The following is a 22,511-nucleotide window of genomic DNA, read 5'->3' as shown; positions in this document are numbered from 1 at the left end:
ATGAAAATGTGGAGGTTGGGGGTGGGCAGATTTAAAGAATGAATGGGTGGGCAAGAACATAATGTTGATTAAATTATTGTTTAATTAAATTTAGTTTAATTTAATTTTTCGTGGATCCTAACAATGGTTGACTAGAATTATTAAATTGGTTTCCACTACTCAAACCCAAAAACTTCGTTGTCTGCTAATATAACGGTTTTAGGTACTTACACAAAATCTGTCATTAATCAACTGCCGGCTTCTCAAAATTTACATATTTCTTGTTTAAGGTCAACTGAAAATTTGAGTGATTTTTCTTTTTAATCACTTTATTTTTCTGTACTTACTAATTATTATTAGCCAGCAAATACATTTATAATGATACATAAGGTCACATGAAACCTTAATTTCTTATAGTCTGTTCATCTTTCCATTTAGTATTATTTTGCAATATTAATTATGTATTTAATGCTCGATTATCATGAAACGTTACACATACTATTAATTATCTAAAGTGCGTAATGAAAGAAAACAGAATAATGGTTTTAAGTATTGATCTTATAACCTTCCACTAAAGCCTACAACAAATCCGAAACGCATCGCAACATTTTAGAGATACACTATATATTAACATTCCAAAGGTGTTCAGTTTGATGTAATAAAATTGAATTTTATCGATTAGGCATACAATCCAATACTATTTTATAGTAATTTGTGTGAGCCATAATTTTACTTAATTTGTAATCAATGTGAATTTGCTGGAAACGTCACAAAATCTAGTCAATTTATATCAACATTGCAACTTTTAAATATAGTCAACAGTAGTATATCCTAATTTTGACAATTTTTTTCAAATATCTCACTGATTTGGATTTGGAAAATATGGAGTAAGATTTGAAATTTAAAACAAGTGCAAAAAAGAAATGCATCTACTACATAGGGACGGAGGAGTAACATTTTTATTTACCAAAATTCACAATTTTATGAGTGATATACAAATCAAATAAAAAACCATGTATTTGGTCTTCCAACATACATAATTTCTTTCAACTTTGAATTTGTGAAATAAATAAATACCAAAATTGTGATATAATTGATCATTTCAAAGAGCTACTACAAAATTAATTCTAAATTTGCCAAAATTAATACTCCATTTTTTCTAACAATTTACGCATAATACAACAGAACTATAAATTTATAATGATAATAATGAGTGTTAGGCACAATTTTAAACCGAAGTGGTGGCCCACCACTTTTCCTCCTACAAAACACTCTATTATCAAAAGCAGGAGGAATAATGTGAAAATAGTTACTCCCACTTTATTTTCCTCTTTTTAACTTTTCTTCAATTTCCTTTTCTCACTTTCTTTTTCTTTAACAAATTAAAGGTCATTTAAAATTGTAGCAAAACTATTTTTTTCTTGTATATATCCAAAATTTTACACATTTACAGTTATTTTCTCTAGTATATACTACTACTCCGTATTTTCTTTGGCTATTATGAATATATACATACATAAAAATGTAATTAGATGAGAATCACGTCTTAGAAAAGAATTAAGAATAAATAACTACATAAGATATGAGTCGAATATAAGAAATTAATGTCGTGTGATAATCTTATTCAACTAGTTTTAATGGGAAAAAAATAATATTCTATCATTTTAATGTAAAATCAATTTTAATAATACACTTTACTTTTTTTGATAAAAAAATGCTCAAACCTATTCCCTCTTGCACCTAAATGAATCGTATTGGAACAAATTTTACTGCCAGTTTATTAAGCTAAAGCTATATAGTAGAGCACTTTTTTTTAAAATAATTATAACTAATTAATAGGCAATAGCTATGTGCACTATATAATGTTTTTTAAAATGATGTAAAATTGATAGTGGAAAGGAACATCCAACTAGCTTCTAGAATTATTATTCTTGTTTGATGGCCTTTTACCGTCTATACAAATCCTTCATTATTAATTAAATATAAGTAGTATACTATATTATTTTCGATTTTTATTTGTACTAATATTATAATTACATCTCAATTAACTAGTTATTAGCCATCATGTTATATTCAATTATTAGAGCATAAACTATTTATTTTGATGATAACGTAAGAAACTAAAGACTACGTAGTATGATCTTAGTAAATTACAACATGTCATATAAAACGACAACTATTATTAATATACACTAAATATATAAATTCTAGGAATTAACTATATACTATTATTTTCACTTGTACTTGAGATAATTAAATATTTAATGTGTATTGAAGCACGAATAATTCTCCATGTTGATTCTATGGAAATTCTCAAATTCAATATTTTGACTAAGAAGTAGTACTAGTAACTAATAAAAGTAGTAGGAGAAAAAAGATAAAAAAAAGAAAAAAAAAAGGTATAATCACCTAATATTTTGTGCAGCTATAATTATGCTCTCATCAACTTTCCATGTTAAAGAGAAGAGAAAAAGAGATTGAATTTTTGGGGAAATGAAATCAATCTACTACAAAAAGTCACAAACATAATCAAAGAATTAAATGTGAAAAGAATTGTTATTGTTGGAGTTTGGTTGGAGATGAATGTATAGTAATTTATTAAATAAAAGAATTAAATGTGAAGATAATTGTTGGAGTTTGGTTGGAGATGAATGTACAGTAATTTATTTAATAAAATTAGTGACAGCATGGGCCTTCATCTCCTCTCCATTGTCATCAATTAATATTCATCAAGTAGATTGCAATTCTTAAATGAATGTGAAAGAGACTAAATTTGAGAGCATTGAGGTTTCATTTTATTAAAGAAACATGTGAAAAATTAGAAATATGCAGGATTCGAAATTAACTTGAATTATTCAATAGTGATGTCCACTTTTGATATTCTCTTGTACTACAAATGGAAAAGTTACTCTTTCGTAGGAAAAAAATAAAATAATTTTTTTAACTCATCCTACTTTTGATGCCAAATTCCAATGATGACTATAGGTAGTTAAAAAGAACAAAATTCACCTTCACCACATGGTGCAATCACATCTCTATATGTAACTAAGCCAACTCATATAATGATATCATAAACCATGCTTAACTAAGCTATGGGACCCCATTAATTGTGCAAATTACTCCTTTATCTATTTCCTTTTTATTTGGTCAACCAAATTCGCAAATGATTATGGACTTGTTGAAAGGTCAATAGAAGCCTAAAAACTACCTACCTTTACTTTGTTGAATGTTAGTTAAAAATGCAAGACGTGAAAGGGAGCCCATAGCCGATCTAAGAAACAAAACTCGGGATACCAGAGGTACTAAACCGTGGGTTCGTTGATGACTCGAAACAGGGGCAGATCTGCCTAAGCTTTAGGTCGGGCATTTGCCCCTCATATTTTTTTACCATATGTATCTTTTTTTCATTACAAATTTTATTTCTTTTAATCTGTCACTATATGTTCCTCCTCAAGTTCTTAAAATTCCTGCCCATTTCCTACAACTTCCTAACTCTGCCCCTTACTCAAAAGACTACATTTGAGATAAATTTTTATAACTCCGTGGATTGATGGTAGGATATGCCTACTATAAAGTGATAGAATTTTTTTATTTTCCTAAAAAAATTTATATCTTATTTAAAAAACGTGTTAAAGAAAGACATAGTATATGATCCAAGAAGACTGAAGTAATGAAAAATATAAATATGCATGTGTTAAATGTACTTGAATTATAAACGTTTAAGCAATAATAACGGCCACATTATAAAGTACTACATAATCATTTGATGTACATTCATTTATATACACACATAATGGAACTAACTAACGAATAAGAACAAAATTCAATCGAATGATGCTATTTGCCTCTAAAAATATCTAAATGATCAATAATTATACTGACTCCAATATGTTGCTGTTTAATTTGGTTTCTAGTTGAACTAGTATAATTTATTAAGCTCATATTCGGGTTATATTATAATTATCATTTAAAATAATGGAGTAATATTATCGTTTGTACGAATGTGGCATAAAATAATTTGATCTTATATTTAGCATATAAATGTAAATCAATTATAGTTTAAAACAAATTCTTCTAAATGCAACCATCGAAAAGATAATGGGATTTTGAATAAACTCATATATTTGCTATGTTATTTATTTGATTATTATTAAGCAATCATATCAAAATAAAATCACGGGTTTCATCATTTCCCGTATTTGTTTGCAATAGATTCAAATTAACCTTTCCACAATGAAATCGTAATTATAACTATAATTAGTATAGTAGGAGTAATACTTTTATAATTGCTTAATTTATATTTATGATACTAAATTTAATAAGATTGGCATCCTCTTAGACTATTTCACCAAATTAAAGGCATTTCGGATTGGAAAATCTAGTCAATGATATTAATAAAGGCATTACACCAGTCATTAATTTAAATATTAATAACCTATTTTGCCTTAATTAATTAGTGTTTTGATGAGTCAATTCTTGTTATAAAAGCAATGTTTAGACAAGCAAACTGCAAGTTGGTGGGAGGACAAGAAACATAAAATCCGGTTATTTTTTTAATTAATCTTCATATACTTATATAGTAGTATAAAAATGAATAAATCAGTGTTGATTTTTTATCATTTGCTTAATAATGATGCTTTAGAAAAATTGATCAAATATTCATATCTTTCTAGAAACATCAGCAAGATAGATATGTAAAATCTTGAAAATAATAAATTAATATTCGATCGCCAGATTTAGGCTATGTCGTGATTTAGCCATGTTTTTAAAAAGATTTTGTTTTATAACAAAATCAAGCATTTCCTATCAAAATTATATCCAATTTAAAAAAGAGGTCCATGAAAGAGTTGAAGTGGCAAATTTTATTAATAAAAAGAATCACTCTTGTAAATATCCAATCTAGCATTTCCTATTAAAATTAAAATGTCATTTTCTCTATGTAAAGAAAAAATCAACTATTATTGTATGGTCCTTGTTTATGAATTAATTAGTTGAATTACAGTGAAAAGACATCTCATCTGCTATAACATGTGCAAATTACGTACTACACCCCAAATTAATTTTAATAAAAAAAGTCTAAACTGAGATTATGAACAATAATTATATCTAAGTCAAATTGGAATTTTTTTATTGAGTGTATGTTTATGACAGCCTTGTTGCTTCTTGGAAGTTGTCGACATTAATTTCGTTTGTCCTTTTCCCATTGTTAATTTGTACTTAATAATTTAATTTCTGGTAATTATAGTTAATTAGTACTAATATAGTTTAATTAAAGAAAGCAACTTGGAAAATTCTTTTTTCCTTTTGCTGCCGGCTCAAGTCATTTTCTCGTGCCCACTCCACCTTAATATATGAATTTATATCATTCCTTGTTGATGCCACAAATTTTTAAAAAAAAATATCAACTACATAAATAAATGATGAGGAAAATGCAACCTACTTATATTTCAAAATAATTAATGGATAAATATAAATCTCAAAATTATTACGGAGTATTTGTTTTTTTTATAAATAACTGATGGATTATATATTGCGAATAAATCCCGAATTATATTTATTTGGTGCTTCGGTTTAGTCTAAATTATTGTTTTTATGTGATTAAGTTAGCGCATTTGTAAATATTTAGTTATGTCAATCCACAATTTCAGATTAATCACTATTTATAATAGAGCAACAAGGAGTATGATTTTATCGAAAACGTAATATCCCAACTTTAAGAATGTATTGAATTAAGGGTAATTTTTACTTTTCCCAATTTTAGTTTTTCATGCTGATTTTAAAATTTACCAATAAATTATTGAAACATTATCTTGTTCCAATTTGCAACCAATTAAGATTTATGCGCTGATGTAGTTTGGTGATTTATTTATGTGGCGATATCGCAGGTCAAACAAAACAACATCATATTTTAGACAACGTAACAAAGTACATTATACTAAATTAAATAATTTTTTATGTATATAACAAATGAAGTTATTTTAGAGATGTTGTTTTGCTATATACAAAGTATTTTGTTTTGGTTATTATTAACAATTTGACATTTCCGTTTAAGCCCACTTATCTAAGTCTCAACTTATGATTCCTAAATAAGAAAGAATTCTACACTAAAATAAAATGGCTACAAACAGCCTGCAAAGTTGCTGGGCTTTTCGTGGTCCAAATATGAATTGGGTCATTAAAATTCATGCAATTTTCTATGCTTTTATAGTTCTGTTTGTGTCAGTTCGACTTTTTTTACGTTTAATTATTTATAATTTCGATAATAAGCATTCTCTAATTATTTTTATGCTTTTAGTTTTCTAACAAAACCCATCTAAAGATTATTATACTAATAGTTTTATTACATTATGTTGAGGATGGATGAGCATAGCAACCGGCGAAGAGCACATACAAGCTTACAATATGGATACATGCAGCGGATAGAAAAGGTTTCAAATGTTAGTTAGGAAACTAGCCGTTTGTGGCGGTTTCACTTTCGGTTACAGCCATTGAGGTGAATCATCATTCACTCTAGCTTGTGTATAGTTGGCTTGAGTAGCATTGTAATCGGTTGAGATTCATAACTACATTCACTCTTGATCATCAATAAGATCTCTTCCTTTACCTTTGGTAATTAGTGTGTACATTCTTCAAACACAAAGGCTTAGCTTAGTTCTTGCTCCATCTTGATTCACAATCAACGCATTAGATCATTCTACGAATTTTTATTTAATTTGGTGCTTATACATTTAAGGATGGAAGTAATATAAAATTAAATTTACGTCTACTAACTTTTTGTCATCTATATCTCTTTATATTTTAAAACAAAGAGGCGCCCTTCTATAAGCCCTGAGCCACAGCTGATATCCCAACCGCTTGGCGTGCAGCGTAGCTGTTGGATGATTTACTAGTATAACCTTTTATTTTATTTAAAAATTTTACTTTTTTTTTTAAATATCCACCTTTCATTCTATGTTTTCACTTTTTTTTTACTATCCATCTTCCGGAGTAATTTGTCGTAAATGAATCCAAGTGCTCAAGCTACATTGATAGAGTTTGAGAATAAATTGGGAACTTGCTCGTAAAGGCAGCGCATTGGCTTTGAAGGGGTATAATTGAGAGAATATATTAGGAACTTGTTGGATGCAGTAGTAATTTTTAGTTATATGTTTTAAATCGTGGTATAGTACTACTCCATTTGTCCCATTAAAAATAAAATATTTTTCTTTTTTTATTATCCCATAGAATAAAATATTTTCTAAAATAGAAATAATATTATCTATACTTTAAACTCTCTTTTACTTAACTACTCCCTCCGTCCGCGAATAGAAGTCCCGTTTTTCCATTTTAGTCCATCCGCGAATAAGAATTCCGGTTCACTTTTACCATAAATGGTAATAGGGTCTCACCTTTCACTAACTCATTTCACTCACATTTTATTTAAAACTAATATATACAAGTGTGACTCTTATTCCACTAACTTTTTTTTATCCACTTTTCTTAACATTTCTTAAAACTCGTGCCGCTCATAAATGAGACTCCTAACTAGTGTGATGACATGTCTCTTCTTTTGGTGATGTGTTTGATGTGATCAAGCATAAGTTAACATTCCCCCTCAATTCGAGAGAGGCTAGAGAACAAACATTGAGCTTGTTGCATAGCCTCGTGAAGAATTGATTGCTCAAAGGCTTGGTGAAGATATCCGCAACCTGATCAATCGAAGGAACATGACGAAGATCTAGACTCTTGGCAGCAACTTTATCTCTGATAAAATGGATATCCAATTCAATGTGTTTAGCCCGAGAGTGAAGGACAGGGTTGGAAGCCATAGCAATAGTACTAAGATTGTCAACCCACACAACAGGAGAAGAAGATATTTTCCAACCAAGCTCATGAAGAAGTGATTGTAACCATGTAATTTCAGAAACCAAATGTGCCAAGCTTCGGTATTCAGCTTCAGTACTGGAGCGAGATACAACCTTTTGCTTTTTGGCACACCAAGAAATCAAATTCGAACCAAAATAGACACAGTAGCCAGTGGTGGAGCGGCGGTCATCAATGTCAGAGGCCCAGTCAGAGTCCGAAAAACCAGATAAGGTGAAGGGAGAAGCCTTGATGTGAAGGCCATGATCCAAGGAGCCAACTAGATAACGCAGAATGCGCTTGACAGCCTTCCAGTGAGGAGCCAAAGGGCAGGACATGAACTGACTAACTTTATTCACAGAGAAACTGAGCTCAGGTCGTGTGATTGTGACATATTGCAAAGCGCCCACAACACTACGATAGAGCTTGCCATCTATAGTCGGATCACCCTCTGATTTGCTAAGTTTAAGGTTGGAAATCATAGGAGTCGGAGAAGGATTAGCATCAAGCATCTTTGCACGTTGCAGCAGCTCTTTGACATAAGCTGTTTGTGAGAGATGAAGACCTTCAATTGTCTTAGTGACTTCAATTCCAAGGAAATGTGAGACTTCACCAAGGTCCTTCAATGAGAACTGGTTGTGAAGCTGATCAATAATCCTTTGAATACCGGGAATAGAGTTGCCAGTGATTAACATGTCGTCGACATACAAGAGGAGATAAATAATTTCAGACTTGTTATGAAGGAAGAAAAGTGAAGTATCAGCCTTCGATTGAGTGAAACAAGACCCAAAAGAGTTGATCGAATGGTAATAAACCAAGCTCGAGAGGCCTGCTTGAGTCCATATAGAGCCTTGTTTAGTTTACACACCATGCCGGGAGGCCCACGTTCAAAACCGGGAGGTTGACGCATATAAATTTCATCCTGAAGATCTCCATTCAAGAATGCATTATTTACATCCAAATGCTTGATGGGCCAGTGTGAAGATACAGCAATACTCAACATAAGTCTAATGGTGTTCGGCTTAACCACAGGGCTAAAAGTCTATGTAAAGTCAAAACCTGCCTCTTGGGAAAATCCTTGGGCAACCAACCTAGCCTTGTATCGAGCAACTGATCCATCGGCATGTTTCTTGATGCGAAAAACCCAAGTAGAGCCAATTAGATTCTTTCCAGGTGGAAGGAAAGTAAGTGTCCAGGTTTTGTTTCTGAGTAGAGCAAGAAATTCCTCATCCATAGCACATCTCCAAACAGGAATAGCAATGGCAATTTTGGCTGAGTGGGGAATAATGATATGAAGATCTTTTGAGTCATCAGATTTGGAGGCAGTGAGAACTTTTGGTTTAGAAATTCCATGCTGGGATCTAGTAGTCATAGAGTGCTTCCGAGGCTGAGTGGAGTTCAGAACAGGTGGAGGAGTGGGAATAGCAGGAGCGGTATCAAGAGGGGCATCAGGAGGGGAAGATTGAGGTTGAGCTGTTGTAGAGGAAGGAGAAGAAGAGGTAATGGGAGCAGGTGATAAACTAGGAGATGCAGTTGAGATGTTAGGATTAGGAGAAGCAACAGGTTGAGTAAAAATGATCGGAACAGGAACATTTGTGATGAGAGGAGATGAGGTAGGAGTAGAGGAAGATGAAACAGTATGATAGGGAAAAACTGACTCATCAAAGATGATATCCCTTGTGATTACAATTTTACCATTTGGAAGTAAAGCTTTGTATCCTTTGTGGGAAGCACTATATCCAATGAAGACAGCAGAGGATGATCTAAAATCCAATTTGGATCTATTATAAGGCCTAAGATGCGGATAGCAAAGACAACCAAATGTCTTGAGATCAGTGTAGTTCGGAAGGCATTTATAGAGAATTTCATATGGAGATGAAAGATTTGTAGTAGGAGATGGCAGTCTATTAATTAAGTACACTGCAGTAGAAAATGAATCATCCCAGAAGTGAGATGGAAGTCCAGATTGTGCAAGAAGAGAAAGGCCCATCTCAATAATATGCCGATGTTTTCTTTCGGCCATTCCATTTTGTTGGGGTGTATAGGGACAAGATATTCTGTGGTGTATACCCTCACTTTCAAGAAAATGTGCAAGACCTCTATACTCCCCACCCCAATCACTTTGAACAGATTTGATTTTGGTACTGAATTGGTTTTCAGCAAAGCTTTTGAAGTGCTTGAAGACAGTTGACAATTCATCCTTAGTTTTGAGGAGATATAGCCAAGTGAATCGACTAAACTGATCTATGAAGTTCACGTAGTATCTAAAACCATTTCTTGAAGTAGTGGGAGCTGGTCCCCAAAGATCAGAGTGAATCAACTCTAAGGGAGCAGTATATGTTGTAACAGAAGGAGAATAAGGCAGTTTATGACTTTTGGAAATGCAACAAGAGTGACATAGAGAATCTGATTTCATCGAATCATAAGGAATATTACATTTCTGCAAGATCTTTTCTACAATAGGAAAGGCACAATGGCCTAGTCTCTTGTGCCAAAGATCTAAGCTAGATGCAATATTACAAGAAGCACTTAAAACAGAAAAAGAGGAGGATGAGTCAGCAGGGAAAGCAGGTGGTGGACTCTTGATTGAAACTGCAGGAAGAGGAGAGGACTTGTGTAGGGTGAATTTGTAAAGGCCATTCTCAAGAGTGCCCTGCAGTATGACCTCCTTGGTTACCTGGTCCTTAACAAGGCATATGGAAGAGTGAAACTCAAAGAATACATGATTATCCTTGGCAAACTGTGAAACACTAAGCAGATTTTTAGAAATTTTTGGAACATGAAGAAGAGTTTTGAGGGAAAAGAGTCTGGAATTGGATGATTGTGGCATAGAAGGACAGAAAACAGTAGACTCTCCAATGTGAGCAATTGTAACACCAAAATTATCACCAAGTTGAAGAGTATTACCTCCATTGTAGTCAGATGCAATGTTGAGGTTGGCTAAATCATTAGAAACATGGTGTGTAGCTCCTGAGTCAGGATACCATGAGGCAGAAGATCCTACATCAGTAGCAAATTCAGGTGGAGAATAGCAGTTAGAGGCACCCCGAGCTTGAGCAACATGAGCAGAGGGATTAAGCTGAGGAGCAGATTGGGTATGGAAATTTTGCTGATACGAAGGAGGCCTGGGATTCATGGAATTTTGCTGACTGTGAAAGTGTTGCTGAGGCATGAAGGAGGGCTCAAATCTATGCCAGCATCTTTCAGAAGAATGCCCTGGTTTCTGGCATAATTGACAGATGAGTTTGCCATTTCCCATGCGACCTCTACCAGATCTACCACCCCGAAAGCCATTGCCTCTGCCTCTATAGTTGTTGTTTCTTCCTTGTTGATAGTAGTTGTTGCCCCTGACATCAGAAGTTTGTGCCAGATTAACAGAAGGGACAGATCCATCAACATTAACCTTTGAATTTTTCGATTCAGAACTTTCAAGCCTAAACTCAAAGCTGAGCAGAAGACCACCAAGAATATAGAGGATTTGGTCGTCCTCTGAAATCAGGCAACCAGAAGCCCCAAGAAGATCACAGAATCCCTTGATCTTGTTCAGATACTCTCTCATAGTGAGGTTGTTTTTCTTGATAGTTTGCAACTGGAGCCTGTATTGCATGATCTTGGCCTTAGATTGGCTTGCAAAACTGCTTTCCAATGCCTTCCAGAATCTGTTTGCTGGTCGTTAAACCAACCATCAGAACCATAATACTCTCAGAAAGTGAGGACTGAATCCAAGATGCCAACAGCTGATCTTGTCTCCTCCATGCCAGAAAATCTGGATTCAGCCTTGCTTCAGAAGAGCCGGCTTCTCTTAAGAATTGTGGGGGTATTTCTTGATCCTCCATCAGATAAGACTCCAACTCATATCCTCGTATAGTGGACATGATCTGTTGTTTCCATATGAGATAGTTTGATTCTGTAAGCTTAATAGCTATTGGGTGACTCTGGGTCAATACTGGAATAACATGGCGAAATTGCTCACTTTCTGCCATGATAAAGAAAGGTAACCAAAATAAAAACAAAATGAGGAGGGTTACAGAACCTAGGAAGACCTAGGCTCTGATACCAAAATAGGAAAAGAGGAAAAGCATGAATAAAGTTGGGTAGAAAGTAACTCAAAATGAAGATGCTTCATTGATTGTAATTTGATAATTCATATGCGTTGAGAAGGAAGACAAAATACTATTGCATCTTATACTAATCAATGGAACCCTCTGGAATGGAATGGATACAAACAAAACTTCTAACAGACTATATACGTGGAACAACACAGTGGCTAGCGTGTGGAGTAATGTGGTGGCCACACTCCTTCTTATCCATTCTCTTGGTTCCCTGCAGCAGAACATCTTTCCAGCTAGGAGTAGTGTGATGACATGTCTCTTCTTTTGGTGATGTGTTTGATGTGATCAAGCATAGGTTAACACTATGGCAGATACGTGCCCTAGTAGATGGAACACACCGCTAGTTGAGGTTCTCATCTCTGTATTCCATGAATACGTTGACGGTGAAGTAAAAACCGGACGCCTAAGGAACATTATCTTCAAGGAACACAAATGGGAAAATGTTGATGGCGAAGTAGAAGCAGAAATGATTCCCGAGCAAGACGAATGGGAAAAATTGCATCGCACTTTCATCGACAGGGCGATCGCAGCAAACTTACCGTTCGGAACCAAGGATCCCGTTACTGCTTCAGAGATGCGCCACAAGATTTTGGCCATGATACGCAACTCGTCTTGTGAACTGGTATGCTCTTGAATCAATTTGATTCTGTTCCCTTAATGAAATGTGAGTTGAAACTAGCTATCATATGCAACTTGTGTCGTCACTGCTTAAGAAATGTGCGTTGAAAATATTAGTAGAACTTAGGTCCCACTTTTTATATTGTTTTGTAATGCTACGTGAGTGAAATAAATTAGGCGAACATGTGCCCTACTTACTACTTGAAGTAAAAGAAGTGAGATGAGATTCCTAATGGAGGCCAGACTGAAATGCAAATGTAGACTACGGACGGAGGGAGTGTTTTTGGTCTTGCCTCTAATAACACTTTGGTAAAAAAGTGAAACGAGACTCTTATTCGAGGACATACCAAAATGTTAACATAATTTGCTACTTATAGTAAAAAAGTGAAATGAGACTCCTATTAGAGGACATACAAAATGTTAATACTTTATTACATATAGTAAAAAAGGGAAACGAGACTCTTATGGAGGATAGACCAATCTGGCAAAAGTAGACTCTCGGACTGACGAGTATCTGTTATATTGCCTCTAATAACATTTTACACACAGGAGGATATTAAGGCGGGTGATATGGAGCTGTGGCAGAAGTGGGAGACGTGCTGTGCTCGCACTAAATGGGCAACGATGAGCTCGGGAAGAAGTACACGGACTATAAATACGGGCAGAGCACGCACACAGACCTGCGTACCAGACAAGACAAGCGATGAAGATTGTGACCTCTTTGAAAAATTCTTAGAAATCAGTATATCGATGAATTTAAGTTTGGAAATCAACGTTGCCTTTTGCGAAGTGATGTGGTCTGGTACAGTTGCTGCTATGCAACTGTTCGTGAACATGAAGGAATCTATGCGACTTGAATATGTCAAGATGCAGATTGCTAACAGGAGGAATTGACAGCTGCTGAATTGATTGTTGTAATACACGACTTTGTGTTTTGTGGTTTTGATGACTATTGCTGAAAGGGTCTAGCTAGTTCTGTCATTTGGTTTAGAAAGAGGGAAGAAAAGAGACTTCTCTTTCTGTATTTTGTTGTTAATTTCATTTTGTAATATATTAGTATGAAATATTTGCTTCATTTTATGTTTATGATGCTCAATATTATTTTCAATGTCTCATTCATGATCAATTTTTACAAATGTGGTGGGACGCTCAAAAGTTCTCGTCATCGATGGTTGATCTCGTGATCGGGATTGACCACCGGCCGAGATGGGCGGTGTAGTTGATGCACCGGATCACGCCATTCCCGGTGGGGCCGTCTGGGAAGTCGACGACGGTGATGCTGCCCGCGTCGAGATGGAATGATCCCAGCCATTCCTTTGTGAGGTTCAAGCAATGCCCCATGATTGCAATGTTGAGTGCTGGATGGCCAACTGCAACCACAACATCTTCACCCTCTGATGTTCCATTTGAAAGTTCACCTACCAAACTCCCCCACGCAGCCCTCGATTGGTCCCACAGCGCCTGCACCACGTGATCCTCGGACCCCCTCAGCCAACCGGGTTGCGCCATGTCCTGCACGGACAGGGGAGGGAAACAAACAAGATTCACAAACATGGCCTAGAGAACGTGCTTGATGGTTTCTATCTTACTTGTTTCGTCTGCTTGAGAATGCTGTCGACATCAAGGTCGGGGATTTGCTTCGATTCCACATAGCGGGGCACACAGTCGGCTCCCAAGCAGTCAGCAGCTTCTTGGACCTACAGACTACATATCAGATTATGGAACACACACACACACACACACTTTTACATGAAAAGAAAGCATCTTACTTTGGAAATTGCATCTGCTGTCTCAAGGGCTGTTCTTGAACTGCTGCTGACAATGGTTCTCACCTTAACATCAAGAAGTAGCTCTGCAGTCTTCTGTGCCTGTTTTTCGTAGTTTTAAGGAACTAAACAATATCCAATTGCACGAAAATCGGCCCTAAATAGCAAGCAAAAAGGAGCATGATGTAAGAGAGATGCAAAACCTGTATCATCGCAAGAATGTTCATCCGTGAATCTGCAGAGGAAGGATCCCTGCCCTGATAAAAGACAAGCGCGTCACTTCTAAAATCAACACGAACGAGAACAAGAAACGGGCGAGTCAGAAGTGGACTTGTTAATCTGATCATAGATGGCTGCTGCAAAGAAAGCTTAGTTGCAGAAAACGACTGAATTCATTACCTCCACATCGTTCTGAGGGAGGCCGTGAGTTACAAGTATAATCCGCTTAGTGGATTTCCTTCCAGCTGAGCTTCCAGACCCTAAAGGCGAACTTGGTGTCTGCATCATTACATTTAAAGTATGTGACCTTTAAATCAAACTACAACAACATTATTCTTTCGTGTTCGTGTACAGCTGAAGATTAACAGAAAACAAGTGATTGATTCATTTAAGCTGTACGATGAAGAACTACATCCATAGCACATAGAAGCTATAGTGATCTTTAATCGTCTAAAACTTTCTCAAACGATAATGTAACAAATCACGCAATGACAATAAGAAACGAGTTAATTGATGCTTTTGAATACCTGGTTGAGACGATTAACACATATCTGTGGGGAACCCCCTTCAGGATCCGGAGTGAAGTCCAACACACTCACACCACAATTGCTCTGAAGTAGAATCCTAAAGTACTCCGTGCCAAGTCCTACTTGTGAACGACAACCAAACATACATAGATTGTATTACAGTAGAAAAGACGATAGGCGTTCACATTTGACAAGAGTAAAACAAAAACAATAAACATAGTACCAATAGCTGTGGCAACAAGTGCCTGGTTGACAGCATTGTGAGCAACTACAAGTATCGATCTGCTTTCATGAGTAAGGATCTTTGTCCAACAGCTTCTTGCTCTCGCCCATAGCTCCCTCACTGGATAATGGCCATCAATGTTGAAATTTGGTGCATCTATTTGCCATTGGCGAAAGGCTGCACCATACTTAGCTTTTCCTTCATTCTTCAAAAGGCCCTACAAAGAGCAGCGAAAGCTGAATGCGAATTTCAAACTATACAGTAATACAGACGTGCCAAACGAAAAACATCAGGCAAATTACTAACTTGAAATGAGTAGAGATCAATTTCCCTCAAGTTGGAGTCCGTAATGATCTCCTCCTCGCGAGAACTCCATATGATCTCTGCAGTTCTCTTGGATCTAATCAGCGGACTGCAACGTCTCAAACCACAAAGATGACACTTCTATTCGACAAATGGACCAAAACAGATACTACAAAAATGAAAAAATCACAACAGCCTTCGGAATTTGTTCATTGTCTAATATAATCCACACAAATTCACTAGAAAGACCCAAAGCTTTTAACAAACCAAAGACCATCTAAGGAAAACAGCAGCAGCCAAAAACCATAAATTATTCGATTAATTTTCTTCATTTCTCGCCTCTTCAAATGGCACAGTATCAAATACAGATTAGGAACTCCAATATTAAATATCTAAAATTAAATTCACATGAAATCAACTCCAACACTAATCCAATCACAATTCCTAGATCAAAACTAAGACGAAATCCATGCTCAATACCACCACAATGCTGCCTAATAACTACTCAATCGGTGAAAACAAAACACACAGAGAATACCTCGAGAAACAAACATCGAAGGAATCATCGAGAAGCATGAGGCGCGATGTTTCGGCCTGAGATTCGCCCTTCTGTGTGAGCACCGAGAAATCGGAGCTGCCCTGGATGCGTCCCTCAGCATTCCACGTGCTCTGCCCATGCCGTACCAGCACCACTCTCTTCGCCGCCGTCACCGGCGGAAGAGGAATGCTCTCCCAGCTTGCCGGCACTTCGCCCCACTCATTCGCTGCTGGAGGAGGAGGCACCTTGATCTCCTCCTGCAGGCTTGATGAGGATTTCACGAGATGAAGTCTCGATTGCTTGAAAATCGACCGCCGGCAGCCGCAGCGGCGGCGGCGGTGGGAGAAATCGTTGGTTTTGTGGAGGAGAAAGAGGTGAGACGTTAGCGCAGTAGCGGAGGACATGCTTCTTTCTGATTGGAACTTGTTTTTCTTTTCTTTTTCTTTTTTATTTTTTCTGGCTGATATTTTTTTTTTTGCTATTTCTTTTTGGCGGTAAAAGATAGTGACGGTTTTTTTTTTCTTAACGGATTAATGATAATTTAAATTCATGAGGCCCAATAAGAAGCTTCGAAGCCCAAATTCAAATTGGGTCTCGTAGCCTTTTACATATTAGATTCAATTAAAGGTTAAAATTGGTCCAAACATATGGTCATTTTATTTTTTGGTCATAAACTTTATTTTTTAAATTTTTTGGTCTTGTACATATGGAAATTTGATCATTTTGATCCTCTGTCAATAGTTCCCTTAAAAACTAACGGTCAACGGCGATTTTGACCAAATTAAACTCTTAATTAGTATGATTTTTAAGTCACTAATTAATCTCCTTAATACTTTCTTCTTCATTCCTTTAATTTTTCATCTTCTTCCTTCATAATCCCCACCAATCGTCACCGCCGCCGCCGACACCTTCTCCCTCACTACCCCTCCACGCTGCAACAGATTCTCATGGGTGAGCAGGCTCACACCCAAATCGAAGCCCTACCTAAACCAGAATCCCAAATCGAAAAATCCAATTCGCATCAAGATTCTAACTCCCATCCATCACCGCCCAAATCCGACCCCAATCTCCAAATCCTTCACCCCCAGCCCGCCACCTCCGTACCCGAGGCATCCCACACCATCCCCACCGAGATCTCCCACTACAATCCCCACAATCCCTCCAAAATTTCAATTTGTCCCCAAAAAGTCCGCAAACTATCGGCTCAGGCCACCGCCGCTGTGAAGCTAGCCACCGATGATTCATCTATCTCCGCTTCGTCTGCTTCAGCCCAATCCAGCCGACATTACTCCCGCCTCCGCCAATAAAATAAAAATCCTAGAGTTAATTCTAATTTTAATTGGATATTTGTTAAATAATTAGGAGATTAATTAGTGACTTAAAAATCAAAATTAAGAGTTTAATTTGGTCAAAATCGTCGTTGACCGTTAGTTTTTAACGGAACTATTGACGGATGACCAAAATGATCAAATTTCCATATGTGCAAGACCAAAAATTCCAAATGATAAAGTTTAGGACAAAAAGGTAAATGACCATATTTTTAGGACCAATTTTGGCCTTTACTCTAAATGCTATTGCAAATTAAATGTGACTAATGTTTGAAAGGGGTTCAGTTATTTGAGATGAACTTGAGATTGCACGATATTATATTAGTTTGAGATTATATGGGATTAAGCATTCATAATTGAAGGCCCTACGTGACATTCACACTAGTATGTTTTTGATAATACTATTTAACCAATTAAATAATATTTAGAGCATCTACTATAGGTGGATACTTTTTGGTGGACAATTTTTTTTTTGTCCATAGCTCCATTTTATTTGTCCACAGCCACAAAAAAAAGTGTCCGCAGCAATAGTGGACACTTTTTGGTGGACAAATTTCACTTTATTTTAGTTGTTGTATTTTTTAATTCAATTAACAATTAAAATTATCGGACTATAATTAGACAAAAACGGCTAGTGCAATAAAATTAAAATTGAAAACTAAATTTTCATCGGATTAAAGTGAGGGGAAAATTACAACGAAAATTTGATCTACGGAAAATCACACATGTTCTTCACGCTACGCCGCCTCCCCTACGTGCCCAGATCTCTTCAATCAAATCGACCTGGAGTTGGTCATGTGATGTTGTCCTGCGTATATCATCGAAACGTTGGATCAGATATTCATTACTACGTGGTACACCCATCTGTATCGGCGCGGATGCAACGCCGTGACTTGTACTTGCACCATCTTCCGGCGCCCAACGTTCTGCAGCAAATCCTTCATCTTCTATTATCATATTGTGCAATATGATACATGCTACCATAATATCCGCGACATCATCTTCGTGCCACACTCGTACCGGGCAGCGTAGAATGGCTCATCGCGCTTGGAGCACACCAAAAGCTCGCTCAACATCTTTCCTAGCGGCCTCTTGTTTTCGCGCAAAATATTGTCTCTTCGCTGCAGCCGGTTGGCGAAGTGTCTTGACGAATACGGGCCAATGAGGGTATATTCCATCTGCCAAATAGTATCCCATGCGATACTGCGTGCCATTTGCTACAAAACTGATCTCTGGACCCTCTCCCCGGCACTCATCATTGAAGATAGGCGACGACTGCAGAACGTTGATGTCGTTGTTCGAACCTGCAACACCGAAATATGCATGCCAGATCCGCAAACGGTAGTCAGCAACGGCTTCGAGGATCATCGACGGATGTTTCTGCTTGAAACCGGTAGTGAACTGGCCTTTCCACGCCACCGGACAGTTTTTCCACTCCCAATGCATGCAATCAATGTTGCCCATCATGCCTGGGAAATTGTGCACCGCACCGTGCATATCTAGCAGTCTCTGGCACTCATCAGGGGTTGGCTTTCGTAGGAACTCCGGACCAAAGACTTCCCGAATGCCCTTACAAAACTGCCGGAGCACAGTTAGACTAGTCGTCTCACCCATCTGTAGGTATTCGTCGAACATATCAGCCGGTCCGGCATAGGCAAGCTGCCTAATTGCAGAGGTGCATTTCTGCAAAGTAGACAGCCCGATCCGGCCAGTGCAATCACTCCGGAGCGTGAAGCACTCCGAACCGGTCCGCCAATGTCGTCGCTATATGGGTAAAGAGCGGTCGCGACATTCTGAAACGCCGACGAAAAATCTCAGCCGGGTAACGAGGGTCAGCGCTAAAGTAGTCGGCCATAAGCCGCTCAGCCGCTCCGACATGGTCCCGTGGGATTGTCCGACGATGACGAATCTCACGAGGGATCGCCGCCGCCGTCGCCGCCGTCGCTTCCTCGTCGGCCTCCCTCTGCACCTTTTGAATCAAAGAATCCCATGCTTGATTCCACAAATCATCCATAATCGAAATGTTTTTAGAGATAGAAAATTTGGATAGAAAGTGAAGATGTGTGTGGAGAGAAGATGAAAATGGGAGGAATATTTATAAAAAAACCTTTATAAATTCGAAATTAAAAAAAAATAAAAAAATATTAAAACCGGCGACCACCGCGCCGGCGTCGCCGCACAATAGATAGGCGCGGCAGCCGCCGCGCTTCTCTCTCAATCGCCCCGTCCTCGCCGCAAACGCGGCGAATGCCCGTCCGCCCCCGAAAATTCGTCCGCCCGCGGGGCGGACGCCTCCTCCCCTATAGACCGCCGCGGCTAAGCCGCGATGGGGGCGGCCGGCGCACCGCCCCTATAGTGGATGCTCTTATAAGGCTCAATCTTGTATAACCTGCTTGACTAAAGACCAACTTAACGTGTTTATTTGAAATGGTGTAATCTTAGCCCAATTAAGCCATAATTGAACATTGTCTTCATATCGAATTTGTTTATTACAGAGTCAAATTGCACTTGTATATAATGAAACGTAGCATAGTTAATAGTACTATGATTTTTGCGGATGAATCAAATATTCGAATTGAGAAATCATTATCGATTATATTAGAGAAAATAAATTGAGCACGTGAAGTCAATACTTATATGTGATCTTTATAGTTTTAGATTTTCATTTTGTATAAATACTATAGTAGTATCAATGATGGGATGGGACACCATTAGTGGTGAGTGTGAAGTAGTAAGAAACAAGTTGGTGTCATATCAAATAAAATTCAATGCATGTTTCTTGTTGTGCAAAAGTTGTAACTGAGCTTGCATTAGGCATCATGTTATGCGACAGCAAAACATGAGAAAGAAGAAAATTGGATAAGATAAGCAATTAAAAGGAAAAACTCTGTGTCTTGAATAATTTGGAAGCTCTTAGTGCCCGTTCGGTTCCCAAGATAACTTTTATCTTCTCCATTCACATTTTTAACAAAATTTTAGCTAACAATTGTAGATTTAGGTCTGTTTTGGCCCATTTGAATGGACTCCTTCTCCCCTAATCTCATGACTATCCATCTCACCTCACCCCCTCCTACTAATTAGTCCATCTCCCTCTACTCATTATTCTCCTCTCCACCCTACTCTACAATCATACATAAGACTAATTTAATCCTAGCCAAGGTCTATTTTAGTGTATTTTACACTACATCTCAAGACAATTTTGTTTCATGAACCGAACAGCCACTTATTTTATTTGGTATTCTGTTTTAATTAAAAAGAGTACCAAATAAAGGATGAATTGTACAATAATCAAAATATTTACAATTGTTTAAAAATATAAGATATTAATGAAAACAACAAATTTGATCAGATAAGACTTCCCTATGTAAAGGCATGATTAATTACTTCTAGACTACTATGTAACGTTTTGTTTGGTTTGCAATGTAAATCTAAGTTATATGGCCAAAAACTATTGTGTTGATGTATTTATAAGAAAATACATGTTGTATTTAAATCTGAATTTTATATTATTACTTGACGTGTGAAGCGAGGTGAAATAGCATTTGTCCAATTGCCAACAAAATGGAAGAATAGTTATTTGATTGTAGACCTTTATACTTGATTGATTATCTTGATTTGCGGTGATGAAATCAAAGACTAAATCCGATTGATATTTAAGTTAATTTAACTTTTAATTAATTGGTGACAAACACTGAAGCATCACAATTGAATTTGTAGGTCAAATGTAATTGATGCTTTTATTTTGTGTAATTGACCAATAATCATTCATGCAGCATAAAAATTGAGGCTTTTATGTGATTGTCGATTTTTCAAAGCCAAAAAGGGTAGTTGCTTTTGCAATGGGCCACTTTTTTCGTGTAAAATACAGCTAGCAGCCTAGCACACCACATCTCATACTTTTATTAAAACTATAAAAAAGAATAAAAATAAAAATAAAAGTTTAATAAAAAAAATTATAAAAAAAACAAGAAAATAAATGAAAATGAAAAGAGAAGCCTTTTGCTCAGTTCCACTACTGCATTCAAATCACCCTTTCAGGGCATACAACTGCAAATGCCCTTCTTTATTCAAGTACATTCTTCTCCATTTTATTTACACATTTTTATGAAGTTTTTTTTTTTTAATCTTAAAAGGATGATAAGTAATGATTTCTTATTTTCTCAAGTATATTCTTCTCCATTTTATTTACACATTTTTTTATAGTTTATTACCTTATAGGATGATTAGTCATGATCTCTTATTTTCTTATAATGATTCTATTGATCGTATAAAAAACGTCTTACCAACTAAAAGGTAAGATTATTTTCTATTAAAGCATTAATAACATGTTTATTGTAATTCATGTTGCATTCTTTTAGGTCTTTTTTTTGAAAACAAATGGAGATTTATTATGGAAATGCTCGACGCGAATTGGGTTAAGAATATTAATTTAATTTCGTCTAAATACAGGAGTATCATTTTTTAGCTATAGTAAAAATTGAAATTGTTTTAAAACCATAACTTTGTTTTAAAAATTTTGGGATTTTCATAAACTTTTAAATTGGGATATAAAATTTTTTTCTTTGTTTGGGGTTTATACTCACCAAATAAGATATTTTAAAAATCTTATTTAACATAAAGTGATATGTTTTATAAATTTAAACCACTTTTAACAAAAAGAAAATAAAAATTCTTAAAATCCCAATTTAATTGTGTCAAGATGATAAAAACCCCGTAAGTAAAAATAAGAATAAAAGCCCGAAATATCAAACAAAAAACAAAAATATGATATTATATACCCAAATTTGTTATTAAAATAAAATTTTAAGAAAAATTTAAATTTTTTAAAATCAATTTCCTAAATAATTATGTTGATTTAACATTGATGGAATTGGATACCAATTTGTTAGGTAGAAAGTTCAATTATAATAATGGGCCATAACCATGAAAAATATTTGTTGACTTATTATCTTATTTTTTGTCGGTGGGGGACTATCACTAGCCCAGTGCAAACAATTAATTTTAGTATAGTTATTTGTTATAGCATTTTTTTTTCATCCTAATTGAATTTTTTGTA

At 36.0% G+C, this 22,511-nt stretch overlaps 3 protein-coding genes across 5 annotated transcripts; 1 reads left to right on the top strand and 2 right to left on the bottom strand.

Annotated features, from left to right (window-relative positions):
• Positions 1-12,488: 12,488 nt before the first annotated feature.
• LOC125216941 lies at positions 12,489-13,509 on the top strand. Its single transcript, XM_048118734.1, has 2 exons — positions 12,489-12,555; positions 13,101-13,509. The coding sequence occupies exons 1-2, from the start codon at positions 12,508-12,510 to the stop codon at positions 13,443-13,445; spliced, it is 393 nt and encodes a 130-aa protein (XP_047974691.1). The 5' UTR covers positions 12,489-12,507; the 3' UTR covers positions 13,446-13,509.
• Positions 13,510-13,604: 95 nt separating this feature from the next.
• On the bottom strand, positions 13,605-16,564 carry LOC125216940 (probable 2-carboxy-D-arabinitol-1-phosphatase). 3 transcript variants are annotated; one of them, XM_048118731.1, is made up of 9 exons: positions 16,128-16,564; positions 15,593-15,698; positions 15,287-15,503; positions 15,064-15,185; positions 14,717-14,815; positions 14,521-14,574; positions 14,321-14,419; positions 14,141-14,248; positions 13,605-14,063 (listed from the first exon to the last, which is right to left on the bottom strand). In XM_048118731.1, the coding sequence occupies exons 1-9, from the start codon at positions 16,529-16,531 to the stop codon at positions 13,701-13,703; spliced, it is 1,572 nt and encodes a 523-aa protein (XP_047974688.1). In that variant the 5' UTR covers positions 16,532-16,564; the 3' UTR covers positions 13,605-13,700. The 3 variants fall into 3 exon arrangements, with proteins under 3 accessions (XP_047974688.1, XP_047974689.1, XP_047974690.1); XM_048118732.1 differs by having other exon boundaries at positions 15,064-15,182; XM_048118733.1 differs by having other exon boundaries at positions 15,593-15,669; positions 16,128-16,400.
• Positions 16,565-18,187: 1,623 nt separating this feature from the next.
• Positions 18,188-19,069, bottom strand: LOC125209178. The gene is made up of 2 exons (XM_048108789.1): positions 18,514-19,069; positions 18,188-18,402 (listed from the first exon to the last, which is right to left on the bottom strand). The coding sequence occupies exons 1-2, from the start codon at positions 19,067-19,069 to the stop codon at positions 18,188-18,190; spliced, it is 771 nt and encodes a 256-aa protein (XP_047964746.1).
• Between the last annotated feature and the right edge of the window lie 3,442 nt (positions 19,070-22,511).

Source organism: Salvia hispanica, chromosome 3 (assembly GCF_023119035.1).
Source record: "Salvia hispanica cultivar TCC Black 2014 chromosome 3, UniMelb_Shisp_WGS_1.0, whole genome shotgun sequence".
NCBI classification, from domain to species: Eukaryota; Viridiplantae; Streptophyta; class Magnoliopsida; order Lamiales; family Lamiaceae; genus Salvia; species Salvia hispanica.
This window is presented reverse-complemented; position numbering and strand designations above follow the sequence as displayed.

What these genes read in the sequence shown, in the direction of transcription:
- LOC125216941 (XM_048118734.1), top strand. Translation starts at nt 12,508, where the DNA reads ATGCGCCACAAGATTTTGGCCATGATACGCAACTCGTCTTGTGAACTG. An exon ending in GCAACTCGTCTTGTGAACTG is followed by an intron (nt 12,556 to 13,100) that starts GTATGCTCTTGA and finishes TTTTACACACAG; the next exon opens with GAGGATATTAAGGCGGGTGA.
- LOC125209178 (XM_048108789.1), bottom strand. Translation starts at nt 19,069, where the DNA reads ATGGGTGAGACGACTAGTCTAACTGTGCTCCGGCAGTTTTGTAAGGGC. An exon ending in AGATGTTGAGCGAGCTTTTG is followed by an intron (nt 18,403 to 18,513) that starts GTGTGCTCCAAG and finishes ATATGATAATAG; the next exon opens with AAGATGAAGGATTTGCTGCA.
- LOC125216940 (XM_048118731.1), bottom strand. Translation starts at nt 16,531, where the DNA reads ATGTCCTCCGCTACTGCGCTAACGTCTCACCTCTTTCTCCTCCACAAA. An exon ending in ACTTGTTGCCACAGCTATTG is followed by an intron (nt 15,186 to 15,286) that starts GTACTATGTTTA and finishes GTCGTTCACAAG; the next exon opens with TAGGACTTGGCACGGAGTAC. An exon ending in TTCTCAAGCAGACGAAACAA is followed by an intron (nt 14,064 to 14,140) that starts GTAAGATAGAAA and finishes CTGTCCGTGCAG; the next exon opens with GACATGGCGCAACCCGGTTG.